The sequence below is a fragment of the Jaculus jaculus genome, chromosome 6, assembly GCF_020740685.1.
Source record: "Jaculus jaculus isolate mJacJac1 chromosome 6, mJacJac1.mat.Y.cur, whole genome shotgun sequence".
Classification (NCBI taxonomy): domain Eukaryota; kingdom Metazoa; phylum Chordata; class Mammalia; order Rodentia; family Dipodidae; genus Jaculus; species Jaculus jaculus.
This window is the reverse complement of record NC_059107.1, coordinates 136,767,032-136,794,890: the sequence shown is the minus strand read 5'-3', so window position 1 is coordinate 136,794,890 and position 27,859 is coordinate 136,767,032. Positions and strand designations below refer to the sequence as shown.

The window sequence follows — 27,859 nt, the reverse complement described above, 5'->3', positions numbered from 1 at the left end:
GTATCTGGAGTTTGGTTGCAGTGGCTAGAAACCCTGGCATGCCCATTCTCTGTCTCTCTCTCTCTCTCTCTCTCATAATTAAATAAGTGTGATAAAGCTATTTTTTTCTTTTGCATTTATGAGGATTGAGCTCAGAGTCTCATACATGCTAAGTAATTGCTCTACCCCAGGGCTACATCACTAGACTTTTTTAAAACTTTTTTTTTTTACGTTTTATTTATTTATTTGAGGGGGGAACAGATAGAGAGAGAATAAGCACACTAGGGCTTCTAGTCACCGCAAACTCCAGCCACATGAGCCTTTTGTGTCTGGCTTTATGTGGGTACTGGGGAATCAAACATTGGTTCTTTGGCTTTGCAGGCAAGCGCCAAAATCACTAAGCCGTCCCTCCATCCCTTTTTATTTTCTCCAGATGCATGCATTACCTCATGCAGCTGGCATATGTGGGTCCTGGGGAATTGAACCTGAGTCCTTTGGCTTTGCAGGCAGACACCTTAACCACTAAGCCATTTCTCCAGCCCTCCCCAGCACCCCTTTTTTTTGAGACATGGTCTCACAAAGGTTCCCCAGCTGGCATTGAACTGACTCTGTAGCACAGGAAGACCTTGAACTTGTGATCCTACCTCAGCTTCCCAAGCATCTGGGCTTACAGGTTTATACTACCAGACCCACATGAAACTATATATATATTTTAGGTAAGTCCAATGAACTGGTGGCGTTTTTTATGTAGTGGGGTGGGGGAAGGGAAAATTGGTGCACCAGGGCCTCCAAGCCACTGTAGTCAAAGTCTAGATGCCACTTTGTGCATTTGACTTACATAGGTTCTGAGGAGTCGAACAAGGGTCCTAAGACATTGCAAGCAAGCATCTTAACTGCTAAGCCATTTCTCAAGCCCCACATAAAACTGTTTTTAACTGCATCATATATATATATATATATATATATATATATATATATATATATATATATATATATATATATCCTATTTGTGCAAAGAGAGTATTTACTTCTCATACTTTCCCTCCATTATTAGAGGCATAACAGTGACAAACACTTGACTTTTTTGTTTTTGTTTTTGTTTTTTTGAGGTAGGGTTTCACTCTGGCCCACGCTGACCTGGAATTCACTAGGTAGTCTCAGGGTGGCCTCGAACTCACGGCGGTCCTCCTACCTCTGCCTCCCAAGTGCTGGGATTAAAGGCGTGCACCACCATGCCTGGCTAGCTTGATTTTTTTTTTTTTTTAAAGAATCTGTGAGTACAGAAGAATAAAAGAGAAGAAATTATTTGGAAACTAAGCCTCACACTGATCCAGCCTTGAGGCTGTTCACACTAACCCCCCAGCGCAGGCGTTCAGTGAGCCACCACCCATCACCCACATTGCCAAAAAGTGACTGAGGCATTTATGCGCTCAAATAGGCAGCAAGAACGCACCAGGAAACAGCCAGTGTTTTCCCTCTGAGAAATGTCAAGTTACAAATCAGTGTAGTCTGTCCATGTGGGTGTTCCCTCTGTATTTACTTGGCAACCAAACCACCACTTGTTCTCCATATGCTATTTACATGAAATCAATAGATTCAAGTCAGAAGTTTTCCAGGTGCAGTGACTCTGATAGTGTGTGCCAATCATTGCAGCAAACACAGGATCCTAAGTTTGATTTCTCTGCTAAAGCAATCAGCAAGGAACAGGCAGCTGCTTTTCTGGTCCCGCCCCTGAAGCCTGCTCAGACTCTGATGGTTTTTATTGGGCGCTTCAAGACTATGTTCCACATAACTGCTGGGGGCCCTTTAAATTGTCAAGCAGTTGCCCCAAATCATGCTGTGACGGAAAAATATGCCGAGTTTCTCTGTGAAAAGGGAACATGATGATATGAACAAGGTGACTTGTGAATCCAGTGGCTTTTAAAAATAAATAAATAAGACAAGAAGAAAAATAATTTCTTGATTATGTAACTTGCATTCGATTTAGCAACACAAGTCCTTTCAGGAAACTGGACCAGATCTCATAACAAACATCCCATCACCAATGCCATTATGGAATGTGGCAAAGCAGGAAGGAGACAGGAGTAAAACTATGCACTGTGGTGTCAGGCTGGTGACTGTTTTAGACTCCACCTTGGGCTCTGCTTCTTCAGGCCTGTCTGATAGAGCAGGTGACTGAGTCTTCGTTTTCCCATCTGAAAAACAGCAATAGTAACAGTGACCATACTGTGTGAAGATTGGACAAAGCAACGCATAGAGTCCTTAGCACAGAACTCGACACATGGTGACCCTGGAGAAAATGTCCCCTGGGACTGCTGTTACCACAGGATGGTCTGTGAAGCTGAAAGTTGCCAAGATTGAAAGGTCTGGATTTCGAGCTATTTTTGCAAGCGATGGTCTACTAAAAATAGGAGGCAGTGTTGACTCTCAGAGCTTTGGAGAACAGCTCTGACTTGGTCTCTGACCAAGCAGATTTGGTGGCGGTGGAGTAAACAGTCTGGTAACTGCCTCTTGGTTCAGACCACATCCTGATTGGCCCTTACTCAAGGGAGATTTGGACAACCCCCCAAAAACAAGCCCTGCAGATGCGACAGGCCAGACCCTTCAAAGGGCTTGCCAGGAAGAATCAGCCTTTCTCCTTTCCTGTTTCACCCCCAACCCCCCCCCAAAAAAACCATATATATAAATGACAGATATCCCAGGGTAACAACCTGGCTTCCCCTCTTCGCCACCACCAGACCTGACCATGTCTTGAAAGCATCGCAGTGGACTCCAAGATTCTGAAATTTTGAGGCTGAACATTGAATGGGGCTTTTTCTTACAAACCAGCCTCCGGATCAGCCTGGTCATGGTGCTGGACAGTGAGTACCATGCAGACTTGAAGCACACGTTCATCCCCTAACATAATGCCCTGCATGGTCTTTCATAGGCCGGTCACATATCAGGGAGCCTCAATTAGGAAATGGATTCATGCGCATGCTCCAGTGGTCCAATCAGGAGCCCGCTGTACTTACATAGGAAACTGATTCACTCCCTGGGTTTGAACTTTCATTTGCAAGAAGCGTGAGTTTTCATGCTAGTATGATGTGTAATTGATACGGTATGTGTGAGTGTGCACGTGTGTACACATGCTCGCATGCACTCATGTGCATGCACTGTCAGTACTGAGGACTAAGAGTTTTCCTTTCCTCCTCTCTTCTTTGTTCCACATCTAGAGATGTATCATACATACAGCGCACATCCAAGTCTACAGTCAAGCACTGTTGGTGACTATGTAACCCCGGGCTGACAGCCCCCACCAAGAGATGAAGGATGTCTAGTCTTAAAGATTTAAATCTTTATTATGTATTTAAAATTTTTATTAGCAATTATTGTCATTTTTACTAAAATCAATAGAGAAGGAAATAGGAGGTAGGAATAAAGAAAGGTTTTCACATAATGTAACAAGGTACTATATAATATATCAAGAATGAGAACACCCGTGCTTAATTTGTATCACCCCAACCCCCACACATACAAAAGCACCAAATAGTATTATGGGTCTAAGAGTTTGGAAGGGACTTAAAGGGATTATCTAAATGTTGGTTCTTTGTAAAGCTAAGTCATTTGGAAGCAATAAGACTGTACATTTTTTAAACATCCAAGACTCTTCAAGCTATCAGAATTATTTAAGAGTTTAGCAAAGTTACTAGGCACAAATTAATATCCAAAAATCAATAGTGATCCCATAGAACAGCAGAAAACTAACAAAAGGTATAATTTTTTAAAAGATTTCATTAACAATAGCATTAGGGCATTTATTAACAGAGGTAACAAAAGACATGCAAGATCATTACAGAGCAAAACTTAATTGAAGCATCAGAGATAGCTAATTAAATGAAAAAATATATCAAGGTCATGTATGGGATGAGAAGGCATAATTTTTTCCAATTAGTCTATAAGTACAATTACAATTAAAATCTATGCATTCTCCCCTGTGGTATTTGGCAAGTTAAACCTTACTCAATAACAAAAAGTAAAGGACTAAAAGTGACCAGGATAACACAGAAGAGCAAAGAAAAGCAACGGACCAAACTAGATAAGAGACTTAGTATAAAGCTACAGTAATTACACAAGAATGGCATTGGCCTGGAGACAGGCAAGTGCAACAGAATGAAAAGCCCACAGACAGACATATGCTTATGGGAAAAGCTGGTTTTAACAGGTGGGCGGTGGAAGCTGGAGAGATGACTCAGCAGCTAAGGCACTTGCCTGAAAAGCCTAATGACCCTGGATCAATGACCCTGGGTCTACCCCCAGTACCCATGTAAAGCCAGATGCACAGAGTGGCACATGCAACTGGAGTTCATTTGCAGTAGCTGGAGGTCCTGGTACACCCATACGCACACACATTCTCTCTCTCTCTCTCTGCTTACAGATTACTTACTTAATTAATTAAATGGTGAGGGCAGTGGGGCGATGGTTCAGCAGTTAAAGGCATTTGCTTGCAAAGCCTGCCAATGTGAGTTCAATCCTTTCCCACCACCCATATAAGCTGGATACAAAGGTGCACATGTGTCTGTGATCCCAGTGTACCTGTAACAAAGGGAGGCACAGCCAGGAGAATCCAGGTTAGCAGACCAGCTAAACTGGTAATCTTTTGCAGTGGCAAGAGACCCTGTCTCAAGGAAGATGGGAAAAGGGCACAGACACTCTGTGGTTGTCCTCTGACTTCTCAAGCTCACCGTGGCATGTACATACTCATACATACATGCTTACATACATACATACACACACACATACAAATAAATTAATAATTTAAAAATAGTAGGAAAGCACAAGACGATTCAATGTACTAGACCAGCCAATTTTGTCTACATTAATCCAATAAAGAAATTTTATTCCAAATAATGCTCCCCCAGATCAAGAAAAAAATAGCCCAACAGGAGAGCAGACTTAGGACAGGAACAAGGAATTCTCAGAAAAGAAATCAATCAGAAAAAAAAAAAAAAGCAAAAAACCCCCAAACAGGTGAGTAATCTGGGAATGCCAATTTTAACAATGACATATGAATTTTTTTCTCTTTTTGGGTTTTTAAAAACATTTTGTTGACAACTTCCATATACATCGACAATATACCATGATCATAATCCTCTCCTACCATTCTTGTCAATTTGTTTTTTGAGAAAGCTGTCCTGAAACTCACTATGTAACCCAGGTTGACTTTGAATTCATGACAGTCTTCCTGCCTCAGCCTCCCAAGGGCTCATTACAGGAATGAGCCACCATGTGCCCCAATGACATATAATTTGGAGCCTATCAGACTGGAAAAGGATAATTGTAACTGTTGATGATATACAGAATGGAAATTCTTAAGTGCAGCCTGGGACCATAAGCTGTTCACTTTAGAGAACAGTTATGTACTATCTGCTGAAGAGGACTAACAGCTTATTGAAAAGACCTCAGCAATTTGATTGCTAGATGACCATACCAGAAAAACTCCTCTCTACCTACAAGGATTCATATATAAAAAGGTTCTTGGTAGAATGGTGTACAGGAGCCAATTTTTTTTTTTTTTTTTTTTTTTTGGAGCGGGAGTCTTTCAAGGTAGTATCTCACTCTAGCCCATACTGACCTGGAATTCACTATGTAGTCTTAGGGTGGCCTTGAACTCACAGCAATCCTCCTACCTGTCTCCCACATGCTGTGATTAAAGTGTGAGCCACCATGCCTGGCTAGATATGTTTTGAACATATACTTAAAATAGGTAGTCTGACATAGTCATCAACCAGAATACATATAGCAATTAAAATAAATGAGCTTTATCTAAACATGTCAACATTGGTATATCTGGAAGCACAATGTTGGCAAATTTCAGAAAGATAAGATGATGCTAAGCCTTCTATTTTAATGGGAATCCTCCCATCACCCTGGGCTAATTTCTTCTCTAGACACTGCCTCCTAAAACATCCCATTTAAAGCCTGCTCTAGACCCTCCCTCAAAAGACAGCAGCAGCTCATTCCACTTGTACCTTTCATTGGCTCCTTCTGCAGCCTTAAGAAGACCTAAGCATCTCAGTGCTGACTCCTGGGCTCTTCCTAATCTCCCTCCTCACCTCCACCAGACACCGCCCTGACTTCACCTCCTGCCCCCAGGGGCCACGGTACTCCAGCCACATTACCTCTTCCTGTTACATACCACACTCATTCCTGTTCCTTTTTACCATTTTAGGCTTAATTAGAAACTAGTATCTTCAACAAGGCCCTGGCCCAGACTCTATCAGTCTCTCATGTGCCAACTCCCCTGCCCATCTGAACCACAATGCCATTTCACTGCTTTCCATATAGTTAAACACCTACAATTATCTCGTTAATTTATACATTTAGGACAAGTACTTGGCTGGGCGTGGTGGAACACACCTTTAATTTTAGCAGTCAGGAGGCAGAGGTAGGAGGATCACTGTAAGTTGGAGGTCAACCTGGAACTACAGAGTGAGTTCCAGGTCAGCCTGGGCTACAGTAGGACATTGCCTGGAAAATGCCAAAAAAAAAAAAAAAAAAAAAAAAAAGATTCTGGCCAATTCACCACCATATTCCCAAGATCAGGAACAGAGCCTGGGGCTAGAGAGATGGTTCAGTAGTTAAATACATTTGCTTATAAAGCCTGCTGGTATAGGTTCAATCCTCTAGTACCTAATTAAAACAGATACACAAGTGGTGCATATGTCTGGAGTTAGTTTGCAGTGGCAGGAGACCCTGATCTGCCCATATATACTCTCTCCAAGTAAATAATACTTTTTATGCTCTTATTTTTTTTTTTTTTTGAGGGGAGTATGAGTGTGCTAGGGCCTTTAGCCACTGCAGACAAACTCTAGACACATGCACCTTGTGCATCTGGTTGTACATCTAGACACCTTGTGCATCTGGCTGTACATTGGTACTAGGGAATCAAACCTGGGTCCTTGGGCTTCGCAGGCAAGCACCTTTACTTCCAAGCCATCTCTCCAGGCCAGAATGAAATTAAAAACAAAAAAAAGAATAGAACCTCTCACAGAATGAACCTCTCACATAACACATGCTCAGTATCTGTTGATTGCTTATATGCTTATATAAATTTTGAACTTATAAAGCTGTACTATCTACTGTCTACAGATGCCAAATAGCATACATTGAGAGGTGAGGGCCTGGACAAGAAGGATGTGCAGGAACTTGGGGGAGACTTGGCACAGAGAGGCCTCGTTCACTGATTCAGAATGCTGCATTACATAAGCATTGTTACAGACTCCTGCGCTCCTCTGACCGAGACGTCATAATAAAAACCACAACTATTTTGTTTAAGGAAATTTGAAGCCAAGTGTAGTGGTGCATGCCTTGAATTCTAGCACCTAGGAGACTGAGGCAAGAGGCTCATGAGTTCAAGGCCAGACTAGATTTCATGATAAAACCCTGTCTTGGAAATCACTAATAAATAAATGAGATTTGAAATGACAAAATTATAGAGATAGAAAACAAATCAGTGGTTGCCAGAGTTGCGGGAGAAAGAAGAGGGATGACTATGACACATGGGTAGCTCAAGGAGATCATTTTTTTAAAGATTTTATTTTTATTTATTTATTAAAGACAGAGAGAGAGAGAGAGATAGTGAGAGCGTGAGAATGAGTGTGCCAGGGCTTCTAGCCACTGCAAACGAACTCCAGATGTAGGTGCCACCAGACCTGGAGAATCAAACCTGGATCCTTAGTCTTCTCAGGCATGTGCCTTAATTGCTAAGCCATCTCTCCAGCCCCCAAGGAAATCTTTATAGGTGCCCTGGCCTTAGGTATAGTCACTCTGATGTATGGGAGGTAAAATGATGTAAAACCTCACATATACTTTGTACCAATGTCAAGGTTCTGGCTTCCTTGTGCCCACTACGTAAGATGTGACTATCAGGGAAAGTCACATGAAGGGCACACAGGTCCTCTCTGTGCTATCTTTATACCTTCCTGGGAGATCTATAACTATTTCACATTTTTAAAAACTTAAATGGCTGGGGAGATTTTTCAGTGGTTAGCCTGATAGCCTGAGTTCAATTCCCTAACATCCACATAAAGCCAAATGCACAAAGTGGCATATGTATCTGGAGTTTGTCTGCATTTTCAGGAGACCCTGGTAGACCCATTATCTCTCTCTCTCTTTTAAATAAGTAAATAAATAGTGTTTTAAAAATAAACAAATAAAAGCCGGGCATGGTGGTGCATGCCTTTACTCCCAGCACTCAGGAGGCAGAGGTAGGAGGATCACTGTGAGTTCAAGGCCACCCTAAGACTATGTAATGAATTCCAGGTCAGCCGGAGCTAGAGTGAGACCCTACCTCAAAAAAACCAAAATAAAGTAATAAACAAACAAATAATAAGTTGTACATAGACCTACTGTTTTGGACAATGGCATGTCCAGAAGCTATAGATTGTTACTAGAAAAATTTCAGTGCCAGGGATGAAATACCTTCCAGTGAGTGGTTGGCCAGGGAGGTCCCTGTTACCTCCAAAGTATTACAGGCCATTGCCAAGGCTGTTGATTTCCCACCAGGAATAGATGTTAAAACCCTATTGCTTAAGACTTCACATGCTTGGGCTGCAAGGCAACTGAGAAATCAAGCTGGAACTGAGCTGAAAACCTCCTCCCCGTGGACCAGCTGACAGATAGCATAAAGCCCTATGGGGGAAAAAAGTCATCAATGAAGAACAGCAACGAACACTGCAAGCCTTAAGTTCAGCCAGCCAAGCCAAAGGAGGCAATGGGTGCAATGGTGGCATGTTTGTTATGGAGGAAACCAACTGCTTACTAATTGGACTGGAGGCCCATTCCATGGGAGGGAATACATGCCTGGTACTGAAAACCTATGACAGGAGAAGTCATGAACCCTAGGGGTTTAAAGCCTGCTGGTGTCTGGTTATATGTGTATATTATATTCACCCAACTACTCAATAATTTCCATACTCATATATTAATGCTACTCTCACTTTTGTGTTCAAACCTTCCATTTTCAGATGGCAGTGACCTCTGGGATGACTCAGAAGGTACCATAGTGATGAGAAGAAGTGATAGAGGAGCATTCATCACATCTTTATCACACTCTCAAAGGCTCAGGGTCCATTGCAGAAGGTGACAGAAAGAACGTAAAAGCCAAAGGAAGGGTAGGACTGCTTACAATGCAGTTTTCCAGACACAAAATGCCCTGGATATCCATGACCTTACAATGCCTGGTACTACCTATATAAGACCATTGTAATGGGAGGCAAAGATGATGACATCAAAATAAAAGAGAGACTAGTTGATGGGCTGGAGGGATGGCTTAGTAGTTAAGGCATTTGCCTGCAAAGCCAAAGGACCCAGGTTTGATTCCCCAGGACCCATGTTAGCCAGATGCACAAGGGGGCGTATGCATCTGGAGTTCATTTGCAGGGGCTGGAGGCCCTGGTGCACCCATTCTCTCTCTCTCTTTCTCTCTCTTTCTTTCTCTCTCTCTCTCTCTCTCTCTCTCTGTCTCTGTCAAATAAATAAATAAAAATAAAAATATTTTTTTTAAAAAAAGAGAGACTAATTCAGAGAGGGGGCAGGGATATGATGGTGGAATTATGAAGGGGAAGGTGGGGGAGGGGAGGAAATTATCATGGTTTATTGTCTATCATTATGAAAGTTGTCAATAAAAATGTTAAAAATTTTTAAATAGATAAGTAATTCTAAAGAGGCAGAGAGAGAGAGAGAGATCTGTATTCCACCTAAAATAACATTTCTATTTCACAGATAAGACAAGCGAAGCACCTAAGAACAAAATGAATTTGTAGTAAGTGGTATTAAAGGGCAGGAGAGAGGCCCATCAGGCCTTCAGTTCTGGTTTCTCTAAACAGTCAGGAAGGTTAGCAAATACATGAATTAACATCCTTTGATAGCCCTATCTACCAACTCCCTGACAGGGACATCCCAGTCACTTATGCTTAGCATCCTAGATCATAAAGATTAAATCAGATATTAAAATTAGATAACATGGGCTTAGTGGTTAAGGCACTTGTCTGCAAAACCAAAGGACCCAGGTTCAATTTCCTAGTACCCACGTAAGCCAGATGCACGAGGTGGTGCGTGTATCTGGAGTTCATTTGTAGTGGCCAAAGACCCTGGTACACCAATTCTCTCTCTCTCTCTACTTCTCTCTCACACACATAAAGTAAATAAATTAAAAAAAAATTAATCAGATAACCTGGTTTCAAATCTCAGCTCTGCCACATTAAAGGAATGGCTCTCTAGTTCAACCTGTACCTCAGTTTCCTCATCTGTAAAATGGGCATAATATGATTATATCTCGGACGCTGTGGTGTTGCAGAGATTAACTAATATATGTAAAGTACTTGCCATAAAATTGGGCACATAGGATGGAGCTCAATGAAAAAAAAAATCAAAAAACAGTTTCAAATTAGTGAAATGAATCCAAATATGCCTATCATGTGTCCCAGGGACCCTCTGGTGCATGGTGTCAGCCACGGGTGTAACTAGCTTTTTGTGCTGGGTGAAATGGGAAGGTTTTGAGAAATAGTCAGTTATGAGTAAGTGGAAGCAATTGCCAGCACAGGGACGAGTCCAGCCATAAAATCCCTTCAGTTGCCTGTGTCTTCTGTTTGTTCTTGGAAAGGAGGGAGAAGAACAATAAAGGATGGGGCCGGAGAGATGGCTTAGCAGTTAAGGTACTTGCCTGTGAAGTCTAAGGACCCAGGTTCAACTTCCCAGGATCCATGTGAGCCAGATGCACAAGGTGGCACATGTGTCTCGAGTTCGTTTGCAGTGGCTGGAGGCCCTGACAAGCCCATTTTCTTTCTTTGTCTCTCTTTCCAACAAAGAAATAAAATATTTTTGAAAAGAAGAAAAGAAAGGTAAAATAAAATACAACAGCTTATTCTGTTGTATAGTCCTATAGACTACAGCAAGGTATAATCCCAAAGTCAATGGGAAAAGAACGTAGACTCTTTATTAGATTAAGTCGGACACAGCTGTACCCTGGAAGCTCCAAATAGAGACAGTAAGAGTGTGGTGGCCCAAAGGTAAAAAGTGAGGGGTGGGAGAGGTACTTCTTTTCTTTGGGTCGTGAACCAACCAACCAAATTTAAGATGGGCGAAGCTAGACTTACTCTGGGAGAGAAAGAACAGACTCCTCTTTCAGTTGGCAGGCGCAAGACATTCCGGCCGGAGGGGCACACAGAGACAAGAAACATGAGACTGCGTTCATTTCTCAAAAGGTACACGCAAGTGGACAACAGGCCCATTTGGGATCTCAAGCTCTCGACAAGCAACAGTGGGAAGCACTCTGATCTTTCAGCTGAATTCGCACTGACAGAGTCTGCAGCATATCTTCAGAAGTACGTAAATCGTAAATCGCGGCTCAGAAAAGGGTGGAGAAGAAGAGAATGTGAGTCCATTTTTTCACAAGCAAATCACACAATTAGTTCAAGTATGTGAAGCATCTCCCACAGCTAACGACTGGCTTAGAATCAGTAAAATAAATGCCTACTGTAAAAAGGAAAGAGCTGAGCATAGTTCATTTGCAGTAATGAGTAAAATTCCCAAAAGCAAAACCTCTCGCCATCACCAATGCTTTCAAATAGGCAAATGCGACTGACAGAAAGAGCTTGTTTCATTTTGACAAGATTTTAAGTACCCTAGTAAATCTAAGTGTAATACCCATCACATATTTTCAAAAGTAATAAAGCTGAGGCAATAAAAGAAGTCTCAATAAATCCTCACTTTCAAAGTACTGCTGACAAGATTCGGTGCCCTGTGTTTCTGACTGGATTATTCAATTTGACATATGAACAAAATGTCATAAAGCTGGCTTCAAGGACTAGTTACATAACCACGGAATTCCTTTTTAATTCTGACTTAAAACACAGAGATCAAAGCCCTGCAAGTTCAAATCTTCCCTGTAACTGCCAGTAGTCAAGATGACCTTCCAGGACCTGGGATCCCTCTCCTAACTTTCTGTCCAGTTCTACGGCTGACTGAGCAGTCACGCTATCAGGTATTAAAACAACCTAATCCTCCAACAAATTAACTTCATATCAACTCCCCAAGTGAAAAGGAAGGGTGATAACTAAAGAAACCGAGAATAGGAGAAGGAGCAAGGATGCCTCCTCTTATGAAAAATAAAAAAATGGACAGGTCCATCAGTAAGTTGATAATTAAAGGATAAATTGAAGAAGATATATCTTCTAAATTTTTGATGGACACAAAAAAAATTTAGATGACAGTGGAAATTGTAATATTGAAGAAACATCTTTGTTTCACTTTTCAGCTTTTTTTTTTTTTACAGAATATGAAAAAAGCTGTAAAAACGAAAGCACTGTAATTTTGAAGGTCAGCTTCAGTTAAAATAAAAGCAGTTCAGAGTCAAAGCTAAACGGCCCTTCTCAATGCCCTGTTCTGACTTACCTGATTTTTTTTCCCCATTTAAATATGTTGTTAACTTGAATTTATTTTCATTAAAAGTCAGATTATAGAAAATATGTATGAAGATAGTAAAAACATTGAATTCAGAAAGCAATCTAGTTTTCTCTTATTTCAAAAACAACTTCTTGCTGAATTTCTAAAGCACATAATCCCCAGGTGCTTCCTGCAGTTGTGAGGAATATTCTATTTAGGGACATCATGGAACAACACGGTTCCCCTCCTGGCTCTTACTATTGGCTCCTACGGTGTTACTGGAAACCCTGGTTTGAAATGAGGAGCTTGGATTAGATGAATTGCCTACGCTTGCTGATTTATTTCCTTTATCTTGCAGCATATATGTCTGTAGGATAGTGGAATAGCTTAAAAACCCAAAGATACCCAGACCTAGAATGTGAAGTTTATTGTCTCATAATTTGGGTTTTTTATCTTGCTGACATCCAGGCTCCCTATTTCAACTTGACCGTGTCTTTGCTTAAGATGCATTTTGAGGGTGAGGGAGCTTGGTTCTGAAAATTTCCTTCTCCAGAAAGTTGGGAAATACAATACCTGTCAAAGTTCTACATGTCCCAAAAAGGTGGCTAAATTCTAAAAGCTGATTGGGTGGGATGCTACTATGTTCATGTATAAAGCAGTTTGATGGCAACTGAAATGGCAAGTTTTGGTTTTCTTTTTGAAACTTGACTTTGACCTTGGCATCTGGTTTCATCTGCATTAGGTTTCAACTATGATTTTCACGAAAAATAAGATGAAATATTTCAAAGTAGGTGGAGTGCCTTAAGCTTTTAAGGCTTTAAGCAATAGAAGCCATAAGCAGATCAAATATCCCTTTGGGGGCTGGAGTGATGGCTTAGCAGTTAAGGCATTTGCGTGCAAAGCCAAAGGACCCAGGTGTGACTCCCCAGGACCCATGTTAGCCAGGTGCACAAGGGGGTGCAAGCATCTGGAGTTTGTTGACAGTGGCTGGAAGCCCTGATGCGCCCATTCTCTCTCTCCTTCTCCTTCTTTCTCTGTCAAATAAATATATATAAAATATTTAAAAAATATATCCCTTTGGGGACAAAATTTAGATACAGTGTCGGGTCACTTTGCAGGGGCAAAGCTAATCCCCGAATCACCTTTCAGTGGCAGAAAATCAAGGACATGGTTCCTAGAAGTGAACACCCAGGGAAGGTACTACACAGAAGACATTGGCAGGGAAAGGAACAAATGCAGGGAGAGAGCATAAGAAGGAGAATAAAGGGCTAGAAAAGGAGAATTTTTGGCATAGTTGTGTTTAATCGATGTTAAAAAAAAAAACAGAATTAATTGGAGATGATATTATTACACACACAAAAAAAAAAGCCAATGCTTTCCCAATGGTGCCCAAGGGTTTCTACAGGCAGTCATTTCTTAGGAACCAAAGTCAAGGCATGAATCCTATACTCTAGCCCTAGCTGCCCCTAGCCATGCCCAAAATGAGCTTGTCAAGGCTGTTCCCCCAGCCTGGCAGCTGGCTACTTTGAAACACCCAAGCAGAGCACTTGAGGCGCCAGAGACATCCTTTCTAGAGACTTAACTTTGAGGATATTAAATTAGCAAATAAACAAGCTAATGTGATCTCCATACCAAGATGCTGTTTACAGTCAACAATATTTTAAGGAAACCCCTGTTTACCTTTGTAACTTGAAAGACAGAAACCCACTTAAACCTGAACTCTCTATTGGAATATGTGATTTATTTTTTAAGTATCTGGTAGCATGTTACATACGCAAACCCTTTGACCCAAAAAGTTCCACTTTCAGGAACTTGTTTGACCTGTATGTCCTCACAAGGCCACAGCAGCATACCTGGACGGGCACAGAAGTTTTGTGGCCCCATGATTGTGACGGCAAAACACTGGACAACAGGCTAAGTGTCCATCCGTAGGGGACGGTGCCAATCAACAATGGTGCCATGGAATATTGTGCAGCTGTTGAAAAGAATGAGGGAGAGCTTTGTATTATTGTGTAAAAATGTAAAAAGCTATACAGAGTCCAGATGCCAAATAGCAAATTTGAAAAGCAAATTACAGAACAGAATTCGTCGTGTGCGTAACACTGTGTGTGCTTTGTAAAATAAAAAAAGACAAATTAAAATATGTGCTTGTGTTGCGCCAAAACATTCTGAAATATTTTTTTAAAAAGAAATGTTACTTCTGGGATATGGGATGGGGGAGGGGTTGGCAATTTTGTTCTCCGCTTTTAGTACCCTTCTGAACTAACTAGGTTTTACCCATGAGTATGCTATTTTTAGCATAATTGAGCAAGTAGCTAATAAGGTTATGTTCGCCCTGAATTACAAAAAAAAAAAAAAAAGAGGACGGATGCGGTGTTGGGGGACAGTGGAAGCCACATAGCCTAGCCCGCAGGCAGGCTCGTTTCTCGCAGAGTCCCTGAGGCTGGGGGAAGAGGGTAATTAACCCTCTCGGACATCAAGATGCCCAGGATCGCTGTCGGTAACCGCGACGCGCGCACGCGGTGCGCTTCCAGCTGTGGACGTGGGGAGGGTCAGCCTGCCGCCGGCGGGCCCCGGGCGGTGACACCGACCTTACATAAGGTCCCCGGGGACCCGCGGTGCCCCAGGCGCCTGGGAGGAGCCTCCACCAAGAACATTTGCTGCATCACCGGGTGGCACCCGAGGAGCCCGCCGGCCAGCCAGTGCCCATCCCCAGTGCTCAGGCAGAAAGAAGGGCAAGTGTAAATGAGATCCCTCCTGCAGCCGCGCCCTCCCCCGCCCCCAAACACACGCTTCTTTTTCATTCTCCCTTAACGAGTTAGAAGCTATCCACGAAGTCATCCACCCCGGCTCCTCGGGCATTTCTGCTCTTGTGCATGCTGTGGACGTGTGTGTCTCTGCTGAGGCGTGCTCTCGTGCCTCTTCTCGGCACCATCAAAGTTCTCTCTCCCTCTCCTTCACCTACTAATGGCAGGTCGAGACTTTTGAAATAAGCTGAAATCCGTCGTCCAAATCGGAAAGATTTGCTCCCCTCCCCCAGCCTGGAAGGGGGGAGGGGAGCCGAGCTCATAAAGCATACTTTTGAAAAATCATCCTTTTGCTCCAAGACTGCTCTGAGGCGGACCGCCCTGCCAACAAGCAGAAACTTGTTATCCATCCGCTGGAGCGAAGAAGCCAGGAAGTGTAAGAAAAAGTAACTCGACGACGTATTACTAGGTAATCTCTCTTGCTTCTTGGTAACAATGGGGAACTTGATCCTCAAATATTTATAATGTAAATGAAAAAAAGGACTGTGGCTTGTATGTGCCCGGCTGGAAAGCTAGTTTTTCAATAATCTTGTTTCTCCCAAACGCTGCTTTCCCTGCCTAAACAATAAATAAAAAAATAAAATAAAATGCAAGAACAGTAAGCAGCAATCAAACCTCAAGTTAACAGATTGAGAAATGGTATTAGGAAATAAAGAGGAAAAGGTGCCTTTTTCTAAAATTTTGGAGGCTAATCTGCTGTCGGTAGCTGAAACTTATTTTCCTTCTGGGGGAAAATAAAAGCCCAAATATTGCTTATTTTTGTAGAAAGCCGGTTAACAGTCCCGGACTTTGTCAACCTTCTCAGTGTTGGCAGGCGCTGTTAACAACCCTCAAAACTGAAGTTTCTTTATGTTTTCTGCCACTTGAGAAAAAGTTTTGCCACAAAGTTCTAATAACACTAAGTTCCTACAAATCAGCTTGGAAACGTCTAAATGTGTTTTTCCTAGAAAAAGTGCCAGGCATCAATTTTATCTGGCAGCCATCAAAATATATCAGACCACAAAACTATACATTCCTGGACCTCACAGGCAGCATGGCCAGGAACTGCAGCGAGCCAACCGCAGTGCCCGGCTGCAAATGCAGTTGCATCTGGCCGCTGCTACCCACAGCAGCAGGGCCAAGACAGAACTAAAGTGCACGTTTACAAATCAATGGGTGGGGCTGGAGAGATGGCTCCACGGTTAAGGCTTTTGCCTACAAAGTATAACAACCTGGTGTTCAATTCCCCAGTAACCACGGAAAGCCAGTTGTACAAAGTGGTTCATGTTGTCTGGAGCTTATTTGCAGTGCCTAAAGGTCCTGGTGTGCTCATTCTCTCTCTCCTCCCTCCCCACCCCTCTCTCTGTCTTTCTCTCTGCTTGCAAATAAACAAATTAAATTAAATTTAAAACAATGGGTGGAGATTTCAAATCCACCTTCTCAAATTCTGGCTCAGATGACATAGCATTATTTAACTCACCAACCCAAGCTCGCTTTCAATAGGAAGCCCAGGCAAATGGAATTTTTATTTGTGACTGTACTGTTTTACGACAAGTGACAGAAAATGTGAGAATTTAAGTTAAAGGGTCAGTTTCAGTCAGTGTGAAGGTTGTTGGTATGACATCTGGAACTGGAGTTTGTTATGATGTGCAGTGACCTCTAAACAGGAAGTGCCTTTGGAACTATCAGTCTATCGGAGAGTCATTTATTCAACCCCTACTGTGAAAAAATACAGTGGGGATTTACAGGCTGCGTGCATGCAATTTGCATTCTAGCTAGTGACCGACCGGTAACATGAAAAGGGTTCCAAGGAGTGTAGGGCTGGCAGACAGAGAAAGGATAGCAGTCAAGGGAAGGCTGTTAGTCATGACACCTTCCCATACTGCCTCACGGTTGAAAGCACATGGTGGTATGTTTCACTTTGGTGAAAGTTTAAGCAGTAGTCATCATGGGGCGGAGGGAACAGATGTGATAAGTATAGAAAGAATGTTGCTGCCACCAGAATCTGGACTCTCCAGGCAAAGCTGTCTTCCAGCTGCTCAGCCGGTAAGCTGCCTCCCCTTGAAGCCTTCTTTGATTTCCTCAAACAGATACAATGTGTCTCTTGGGGCCACTGCTCTTGGGATACCCAGCTAACCTCAGGTATCTGAAGGGGAATTCGCAGATGATGGGTCTTGGGACACCCAAAGCCTTGGATGCTCAGGTAAAATGGTGTAGTATTTGCACAGAATATACACATGGACTTTAAAGTAAATTATCTCACGAAAACACTATGTAAAAGAGTCATTGTATTGTGCTGCTTAGGAAATAATGACAAGGCAGAAAATCTGTACAAGGTCAGCACAAATGCAAATTTTAAAAATATTATTTGGCCTAGAGAAATTGCTTAGTGGTTAAGGCATTTATCTGCAAAGCCAAAGGATCCTGGTTTGACTCTCCAGGACCCACGTAAGCCAGATGCACAAGGTGGCATATGCATCTGGAGTTCATTTGCAGTGGCTGGAGGCCCTGGCGTGCCCATTCTCTTTCCCTCTCTCCCTCCCTTCCACCCTCCCTCTCTCTCTCTCTCTCTCTCTGCCTCTTTCTCTGTATCAAATAAATAAATAAGGATAAAATATTATTTATCTACAGGATCTGAATCCTTAGACTCAAACTTATGGATGCAGAAACATTATACAGTAGTCCCTCTTAGCTAAAGTTAACTCTCCCTTGGTTTCACTCATCTGCAGCTAACTGTGGTCTGAAAATAGTAAATAGAAACTTCCAGAAATAACAATTCCTAAATTTGGGGGGGGGGTATTTTGGTTTGAGGTTTTGTTGGGGTCTTTGGTAATGCTGGGGATTGAACTCAGAACCTTATGCAAGGTAAACAAATGCTCTACTCACAGCTTTAAACAATTTTTTTTTGTTAGAATTACTTATTTTGTTAGTAGTATTGTTAATGCTGAGTCTATTTATAAATTAAACTTTACTATAGGTGTGTATGTATAGGAAAAGACAGCACACATACATTTTGGTACTATTCATGGTTTCATGTCTCTTCTGAGGTACTGGAATATATCTCCAAAGACAAGGGTTCTACCATCCTATTGCTGCTCTAAGCCATGCAGACTCTCCCCAGGGTAGGACAGCATTCTCTTAACTGTCTCCAGGACCCTGTCCTGTGCAGAGCACAAGACAAGAATGGATAAATAGATGGATAAGGAAGTAACTAAGCTACAGAGGTAAATATGAAAAGGCAGACATGAACCTGGGTTACTACAAAAAAACAAAAACAAAACAAAACAAAAAAAACCCTGAAGCCAGGCATGGTGGCACATGCATTTAATCCCCACACTGACAGGCACAGGTAGGATTACTGTGAGTTTGAGGCCAGCCTGGGGCTACAGAGTGAGTTCCAGGTCAGCTGGGGCTAAAGTAAGACCCTCAAAAAGATAAAAAGAAGAAGAAAAAGATTGAAATGCACAATGAACTGACCTGACAGTGTTCAGAAAGTTTCAAATTAAAGCCAGGCATTGCGGCGCATACCTTTAATCTCTGCACTCAGAAGGCTGAGGTAGGAGGACTGTTGTGAGTTCGAGGCCAACCTGAGACTACATAGTGAATTCCAGGTCAGCATAGGCTAGAGTGAGACCCTACCTGAAAAAAAATGAGAAAGAAAGAGACAGAGAGAAAGGAAGGAAGTTGCAAATTAAGGGGCTGGAAGATGGTTCAGTGGTTAAAGGTGCTTACTTGCAAAGCCTGCCAGCTTGGGTTCAAATACCTAGCCACCCACATAAAGCCAAATAGGCATTCATTTGTAGTGGCAAGAAATCCTGTCGTGCACACACACACACACACGTACAAGTAAATTAAGAAAATTTTAAAAAAACAGTTGCAAATAATATACTTTGCATGCTCTCTTTTTCAGATATAGTAGGAACTCACAAATATAGCAGAGGATAGCTGTCTATGAAGGCACAATATGCATTATTCTGATTATATACACATTTGCTGTAGGAAAGCACTCCAGCATCAATAGACACCACATTCTATTTTTTTTTTTTTTTTTTTTTTTTTTGGTTTTTTGAGGTAGGGTCTCACTCTAGCCCAGGCTGACCTGGAATTCACTATGGAGTCTCAGGGTGGCCTTGAACTCACAGTGATCCTCCTACCTCTGCCTCCCAAGTGCTGGGATTAAAGGCGTGAACCACCACGTCCAGCTCCAGACACCACATTCTAAACCAGGGTTTAGCATTTAGTTGTCTGGAATTTAGATATAATTTCAGAAACAAATTAAAAATTAAAATCAGCAATTGGGTATCAATTTATCACATAGAAATCCATTTAATTTGTAACATACATAAAAAGGTTTTACGTTTGAATAAAGTTTTGTAGAAGGATAGGCTGGAGAAAGAGTTTAGTGGTTAAGGCACTTGACTGCAAAGCCTAAGGACCCACGTTCAGCTCTCCAGGTCCCTCATAAGCCAGATGGACAAGATGACGCAAGCAGGCAAGGTCTCACTTGACACAAGGTGGCGTATGCATCTGGAGTTCATTTGCAGTGGCTGGAGGCCCTGGTGCACCAATTCTGTCTCTGTCTTGCTCACTTGCTCTGTCTCTCTCATTTTAAAAACAATGGGGGCTGGAGAGATGGCTTAGCAGTTAAGCACTTGCCTGTGAAGCCTAAGGACCCCGGTTCGAGGCTTGATTCCCTAGGACCCACATAAGCCAGATGCACAAGGGGCGCATGTGCATCTGGAGTTCATTTGCAGTGGCTGAAGGCCCTGGCGCACCCATTCTGTCTATCTGCCTTTCTCTCTCTGTCTGTCTGTTGCTCTCAAATAAATAAATAAAAATAAACAAAAGTTTAAAAAATTTAAAAATTACAGGAGAAAAAAATTGGTGGAAGAAGCCAAGCTTGGTGATACATGTCTGTAATCCCAGCACTTGGGAGGTTGAGGCAGGAGGAACAGGAATTCAAGGTCAGTTGTGGCTACATAGCAAGTTGAAGGTCAGCCTGCTCCATATAAAACCCTATCTCAAAAAAACCCAGCAGTTGGGAGGAGGCTGAAATGACGGCTCAGCAGGTAAGTGCTTGCTAAGAATGACGACTGGAGGTCAATCCTCAGCACCCACACATAAAAAGTTAGACCATGGCCACACATGCTTGCAACCCCAGTGCATCAAGTGGCATAGACAGGAAGACCCCAGGGACTCACTGGTAAGCCAAATTGACTTTAAAAGAAGGTGAGTTCCAGGGTCAGTGAGAGACTCTTTCTCAAGAAAATTAGGTGGAAGAGGAATAGAGAAGGACACCCAGCATGTTCCTCTGGTCTCCATATGTGTGCACGCACACACGCACACACACATGCACACGCACACATACCCTCAAAGAAGGAAAGACACAGAGAAACTGGTAAAACAACAAAAATAATGGGGCTGAGAAGATGGCTTAGCTTGCTGGCAAAGCTTGCCCACCCAGGTTCAAGTCCCCAGTACCCATGTAAAGCCAGATGCACAAAGTGGAGGATGTGTCTAGATTTTGTTTGCAGTAGCAAAAGGCCCTGGTGGGACTATGCTCTCATTCTCTTTCTCTCCCTCTCTCTCTGCTTGCAAGTAAATGAATAATTTTTTTTTAATTTTGAAAAAAACAGAAAGAAAGGTTTAGCTTGAACCTGGTGAAGAAACCCACAAATGTTTGTGAGGCTCAGAGGAAGCTTGGAGATGAGTACAATTTCACTTCCAAACTCTAGACCTTTCCTTTTGTCTCACTGGTGACTCACACCAGGAGAAGAAAGTATCTTGCACTACCTGAGAAAGCATTAGAAGACAAAGGGAAAACAGAGTGACAGTCTCTACACCTGTCCCGGGAAGCTCCCCTAGGGTCAAATCAGCCAAGTAAGGGAGGACAAGACAGCACAAGGCATGGTGGTCACTGCCACTCAGCAAGTTTCTAACACCTCTTGGGGACAAGGGATTTCCCGAACTCAGCCTAGCCCCTCATGGTTGAGGGGCACATTTTAGCCCATGAGCTGAGTAGTGACAGGAGATTTAAGTGTGGGTAACAGGTCCCCTGTTTTGTCTTCTCCAATACCTCAGCATTGCAGACTCACTCACACACTCCAGGCTGGGTTCTGGAGGCACTACCAGCCATGCTGGGGACACAAGTCACGGATATAAGCACCTTTCTTTTAACATCGAAACCTTGGTTGTTTGAAGCCATCAGGTATTTGGGGCTGTTTGTTCTGCAGCTCAACGCAGCCTATTATGACTGGTGCAGACTTTATAAACTGACCTCCAAAGAAAATGAAAGAGTAACAAGGAAGAAGGGATGAGCTGTGGCTGGATGGAATAGAAATAAAAGGGAGATTCGGAAACAGGAAAAGGATAGTTTCAGATGCAAGGGAGTCTTTCTAGGTAATGTTTATGATTCAGGCAGATCCTGTATTCCTTCTGAAATCAAAGTCCTCATAATATAATACCAAATTGGATAGAGCCACGGTTCTCTTAAACTTAACCGCATGCTAAATATTAACCATATATGGCTAGTATACAGCACTGGGTTAAAAGCATTGTAATCTCACAAAGAAAATGGACAGAAGAGTCAGTAAAACCATGGGTTCCGGAGTCTGACAGGCTTGAACTCAAACCTTAGTTCTCCGTTGTAAATAATTTAATAACCCAAATCTTCAATCCCCTCATCTCTAAGTTGGAGACATGAATGGTGTATTGTGAGTCCTCAACGAGGTCACAAGTGGCCAATGAAGTGTAATGCCTGGCATTGCTAAATGTTCTGGCTTTTTCCAGTCCTCTGGAAACCCAAGGCCTGGCCTGTTTAGAATGGCTGTCTCACCATTGTGCTTTGGATACAATGAATCCCATGGTCTACCCAATGCAGATTCAACCTGACTCTCCCAGCAGCTTCTGACTGTGTCATATGACCTCTGCACACCCATGCCAATGTCATGCTCCTTGTCTGCTGTGCCTATGATATGACATCTACAACAGCCACACCCTCCTCCTTGGCTGTTTCATTTGGTCGATTTTCTATTGCTTTAACAGAATATCACTGCTTAGCTCACTTTTCTTTATGAAGAAAAGATTTATTTATTACATTTCTATCCCATGTTATTAAGAAAAGAGTTCGGGAAATCCTAGAGCACACTGCCAGTGTCTGCTTAGCTTCTGATGAGAGCCTCATGATGGACAGGGCAAATGGATGTGTCATGAAAGAGAGAAGAAGCAAGAGAAAGGCCGGGATATGGAGGCAGCCAAATTTACAAGCATGTAATCTCATACTAACTAATTGTGTGCCCCAGGGGCAAGAACTTACTTCACAGAAAAGCACTGCTCAGTCTTAAAGGCTCTCCTACCACTTACTACCCTTAAGGCCCGGTGTGATGGTGCACAGCTTTAATCCCAGCACTCAGGAGGCAGAGGTAGAAGGTGAATGTTAGGTGGTGGAACAAAGAATATCTGAACCATGCCCATCAAGCTTGGAGACTGAACCCACTTTGAGGCAGATCCAGGAGAAGCCAGGAATGGTGGTACATGACTATAATTCCAGCTACTTGGAGTTTGAATCCAGGGAATCAGTTTAGCCCAGGAATAAGAGACCACCCTGGGCAACAAAGCAGGACTCATGTCAAAAATAAACTAGGAGCCGGGCGTGGTGGCGCATGCCTTTAATCCCAGCACTTGGGAGGCAGAGGTAGGAGGATCACCACAATTTCGAGGCCATCTTAAGACTCTATAGTGAATTCCAGGTCAGCCTGGGCTAGAGTGAGACCCTACCTAGAAAAACCAAGTAAAGTAAAGTAAACTAGAAATACCCAAATACAAAAGATGGACTAGTGGCCATAAAAAAACAAATTCAGGAGCTGGAGAGATAGCTTAGTGGTAAAGGAGCTTGCCTGCAAAGCCTAGGGACCCAAGTTCAAGTACCCAATACCCACATAAGCCAGATGTACAAGGTGGCACATGTGTCTGGAGTTTGTTTGCAGTGACTAGAGGCCTTGGTATGCCCATTTTCTCTCTATATCTGCCTCTTTATTGCTCTCTCTCTCTCTCTCTCAATAAATCAGTAGATGTATTTTAAAAATAAAAATAAAGGGCTAGAAGGATGGCTTAGTGGTTAAGGCATTTGCCTGCAAAGCCAAAGGACCCATGTTTAATTCCCTAGGACCCACATTAGTCAGATGCACAAGGGGGTGCACACCTCTAGAGTTTGTTTGCAGTGGCTGGAGGCCCTGGTGTGCCCATTCTCTCCCTCTCCCTCTTTCTCTGTCAAATAAATAAATAAATATGAATACAACTATTTTAAAAAATAAAACTAAAAACATCCAAAGCAGAGAGAGGTCCCCCCACCCCCAGAATAAACCAGGCACTAGTATATTATAGCACAGAAGTAAAATCTAGGCTATGTGAATAAGCAGGGGACCCTTCAGACTACAAATCCAAGCAACTGGTTAAGAAATACACACTTGTACAACAGTGGCACACAGCCTCTGGGGTAACCCACTGTTCTCTGATTGGACATGAGGACTGCTCAGTGGGAGGGAACTCATATCTGGTACTGGAAACCCGGTCGGAATCCCATAGTCAAGAAACTCAGACTTCAGAGAAAAGCCCCAACTGCTCTCTGAAAAAGAAGAGTGGGCTTGACACCAAAAGTCTCTAAAATAAATTTGCATACCCCCTTGAACCCAAGCTGCTCTCACTCTTGTTTGGAGCATCTGTTTTATTTTACAGATGGCAGAGGAAACAGACACAAACCAAGTCCCATCAACAAGACAAGAAGATAGCCAATTGCCCACCATGAGACATACCACCTCTACCACATCAGCCAGAGCCCGGGAGAAATTGCAGAGGAAGAGGCTCCAGAAACACTGCTCTTACTGGCGGCCTGACAACCAGTACCAGGGTGATGGTGACAAACATGGTGAGCAATCAAAACATATCAAAACAGAAATCCGCATGCCACCGAGAACTCAACACTAAATCAGACTGCCAACAGGCCTGCCATGGCTCAGGGAACATTGCAGAAGAGGGGGCGGAAAGATTGTAGGAGCCATGGAGTGAGTAGGAATACCCTGAGACATGGCCCCCCCCCACTACCCCACAGAAATTGACTGAGGCCTTTAAGCCCCACAGTGAATAACGTAACCTCACTGAGGAGGGCACCGAGGGTGACAGGAGCTGAGACAAGGGGATAAAGAGTATATAACCTGTTATAATTTATATAAAATAAAACAATTTTTTAAAAAAATCTATGCTATAATTTAAGTCAAAACTGAGGTGCACATGCACACACACACACACACACACACACTACTATGTACTCCCATTGGGGCAGATGAGGTGTCTCTCTGGAAGGGACCAAAAAGCACGAAGCCTCCATGCTCTGAAGTTTGTAAATTTAGTAACTGCTACCCTAAGAGATTCAACGTTTGGCCTAAGGTCAAACTACCAGAAATAGACCCTAAGTCTTCTAATTCCTAGTTCAGAGTGGTACCTACCACCACCATTTCCTACTTATCTGGGAATAGAAAACGACCCCAACTTGTGGAAAAGTGGAAGCCAGCTCCAAAGGGAAGGATGTTAGACCCAAAGGGACAGGTGCTGGGCCAGACCTGAGCTTCCTGGCGGGGAGAGTCACAACCTACCTGCTCTGCGTCCCCACGTGCGTGCGTGCACTCCCGTCCGCCCCCTCACACCCATCACTCTCCATCTGCTCTCCTTAGTCTTAAACCCCTATCCCAAGGGCCTCCAGAAGGAATATGGAAAACTCAGGCCAGGTCAGGTGCTCTCCCATTTTTAAATGCTTTTTATTATTGCCCTACTGCCCCCAGGATGCATTCTAAACTTTTCCTCAAGGTTTGTAAGATCTGCCCCAACTCACCCTCTGACAGCCCATCACACAGGCCTCATTTCTACCTTCTTCAACCTTATAGCCAAAAGGTCTTTCTCCTGGAGCCCATCTGAAGACTCCTTCCAATGTGTTAATACCCAGACACCAAGTACCTTTCTCTGAGGCCTTCTCAACCTCTCAAGGCAAATTCAAGACACTCAGTCCACAAGGTAATTATTATTTCCATTATCACTGCACTTTGCAGAATAGCGTTCATAAAGGTACAACTCCTTTGCAATATGGTAGACCCTGGGCCTGAATCAGAGGTTCCCTGTTTTCTGAGCATAGTGATTTGAGTCTCCCAGATACAGCTTTATTTCCAATAAATGGAAGTGATACCCTCACAGGTCGTTGTGGGGATTAAATGCAACAGTGATGCAGAGAATAATGCAGGTTGAATCATTCAATAAATATGAGACCCTCTTTTCTCCACCTCTTCCTGAGGGAGAAGGAGGGATTCATAGGATGATTATAACTGGAAACAAAAATATTATTTAGCATCTTAGTATATGCGCCGGGTGTGGTGGCGCACGCCTTTAATCCCAGCACTTGGGAGGCAGAGGTAGGAGGATCACCATGAGTTCGAGGCCACCCTGAGACCACATAGTGAATTCCAGGTCAGCCTGGGCTAGAGCGAGACCCTACCTTAAGAAAACAAAATAAATAAATAAATAAAATAAAAAAAGGAAACATAAAAAGCTTAGTATATGGGCTAGTGAAATGGCTTAGCACTTAAGGCATTTGCAGTAGCAAGAAACTGGCATGCATGCACATACATACACACACACACAAATAAATATTTTTAAAAATTATTCCAAGCCGGGCATGGCAGCATACCCCTTTAATTCCAGCCCTCGAGAGGCAGAGATAGGAGGATCACTGTGAATTCAAGGCCGGCCTGAGACTACAGAGTGAGTTCCAGGTCACACAATAAAAAAATAGAAAATAAATAAATTATACAAAATTATTCCTAAAATTGTTCATTCCTACTCTTCTCTAAGAACAAGGGTTGGTATACAAATAAACGATCGTGTGAGGGTTCAGTTATTGTGAACACTTCCTAGACCAGTGCTAGGCAGCTAAATCAGCTTTCTGGAACAGAAAAAAAAAGGTCTAACGACTTGTCACATTTGCCAATTGCTGTGGTGTAAACATTTATGTTGTACCGTGGCTGATTTCAATCTAGTAATAATTTCCCCATGACTCAGCTGACCAAATCTCTAAGTATCTACTGATGGACTCACAGAAACCCCTTGTCACACCAGTGAGGCCCCACCTCTTGACTTTTTGCGGTCATTTCCTTGTTCATTCACATCTTTATCATGTGAAGGACAAGGGGGGAAAACGGGGATCTTTCGGCCAGCCGTTCCAGCAAAGGACAGGGGATGGGGAGGAAGCTGACGCTATTGCTGGCTCTGGTTACCGGTTTCCGTCACCCTGCTCTCTGCATCCTGTGTTATGAGATGATGAACCCGCCCAGTCAAGGTTGCGAAACATGAACGTACTTCTGACCAAATACAGAGTGGCCACTCCCTAGACACACAGAGGTGGGGGGAAATGCAATGTTGGGGCTGGAGAGATGGCTCAGTGGTTAAGGTGCTTTCCTACAAAACCTAACTATCCGGAGTTCAATTCCTCAGTACCCACGTAAAGCCAGATACACAAAGTGGCGCGTGCACCTGGAGTTTGTTTGCAGCAACCAGAGACCCTGGCATGCCTCTCTGTCTCCCTCTTGCTCTGCTTGCAAAAAATAAAAATATATTTAAAAAAAAATGTTGGAATCCAGAGAAGAATAAGGCTCTTCAAGATAGCAAGAGGAATGTTAAGCTGGGCAATTAAACTGGGTGAAAATACCATGGAAAGCCTTTTTCTGAATGTTAAAAATCCCAGCAGAAAATGGAGAAGAAAAGATTCCAACAGAACTCTGGACCAAAATCTAATCTGGAAAAGGGACACCAAATGAAAAGAAAGAAATAACAACAACAACAACAAAAATTAGCAATAATAAATTTTTATCTTACCATGGTTGGAAACTGGGACAACGTAGGGAAATTTATGAACTTCTGTGATGGTTTAACTAGAGAAAAAGTTTTGCTCTGCCACAGAAAAGGGCTCCTTGGGGGGAATTTACCCTGAGACAGCCCTGGAAGTCAGCTGGTGCTGTTTCCTGAGCACTCACCGAGACTCTGGCCTCAGTTTTCCCTTCTTTCTGTTCCTCAAGGAGGAAGGCCACAGGAGTACTGTAATCTAGCCCTGGCTCTCAGGGTAGCTCTGTTTCTCTCAGAGAAGAACAGAGTTCAAAGTGAGACTTGTCTATAAAAGCAGTTTTATTTTTAATGGCTCAGTAAATGTTTATGGAAATGAGCCCCGTTCCCTGCGACAACACTGGGCGGATCCACCCTCCCTCTGGGGTGCACAGAGCTGGGGAAGGGGTAAGGAGGCCACTGTAGCTTTAGCTGACGGACTAGCTAAGCATCTGGGATGATAGGACTTTGAGGCTCACTCTAGCAACAGCTGTCGATTTACTTTAGGATAGAGTGAAGTTACCTAATCTCAAGCCACATCGAGGGAAAATTTGGAAAAATAAAACAAAAAAATTAGTGGAAACAAGAAACACATGCATATGTAGAAATAAACCAAAGTTATCGGTCATTCCTGTTTATCAACAAGCAGAAACTGAAGGAATAAAGGGCTTTTTCCTCCTTTTCAAAATGAAGTACAAACCAGTGGGCAAGGAGCCTCTGACTTTTTAAGTAAACATGAATAAAAACGCGAG

The 27,859-nt window shown here is 42.9% G+C and overlaps 1 protein-coding gene across 5 annotated transcripts in view; it reads right to left on the bottom strand.

Annotated features, from left to right (window-relative positions):
• Positions 1-1,333: 1,333 nt before the first annotated feature.
• Positions 1,334-27,859, bottom strand: part of Socs2 (suppressor of cytokine signaling 2) — a 37,940-nt gene continuing 11,414 nt past the window's right edge. For all 5 annotated transcript variants that reach the window (XM_045153514.1, XM_045153517.1, XM_045153512.1 and 2 more), the window contains exon 4: positions 1,334-2,174. In XM_045153514.1, the coding sequence (XP_045009449.1) occupies positions 2,085-2,174 (90 nt within the window). In that variant the 3' untranslated portion in view covers positions 1,334-2,084. The remainder of the gene's footprint in view (positions 2,175-27,859) is intronic.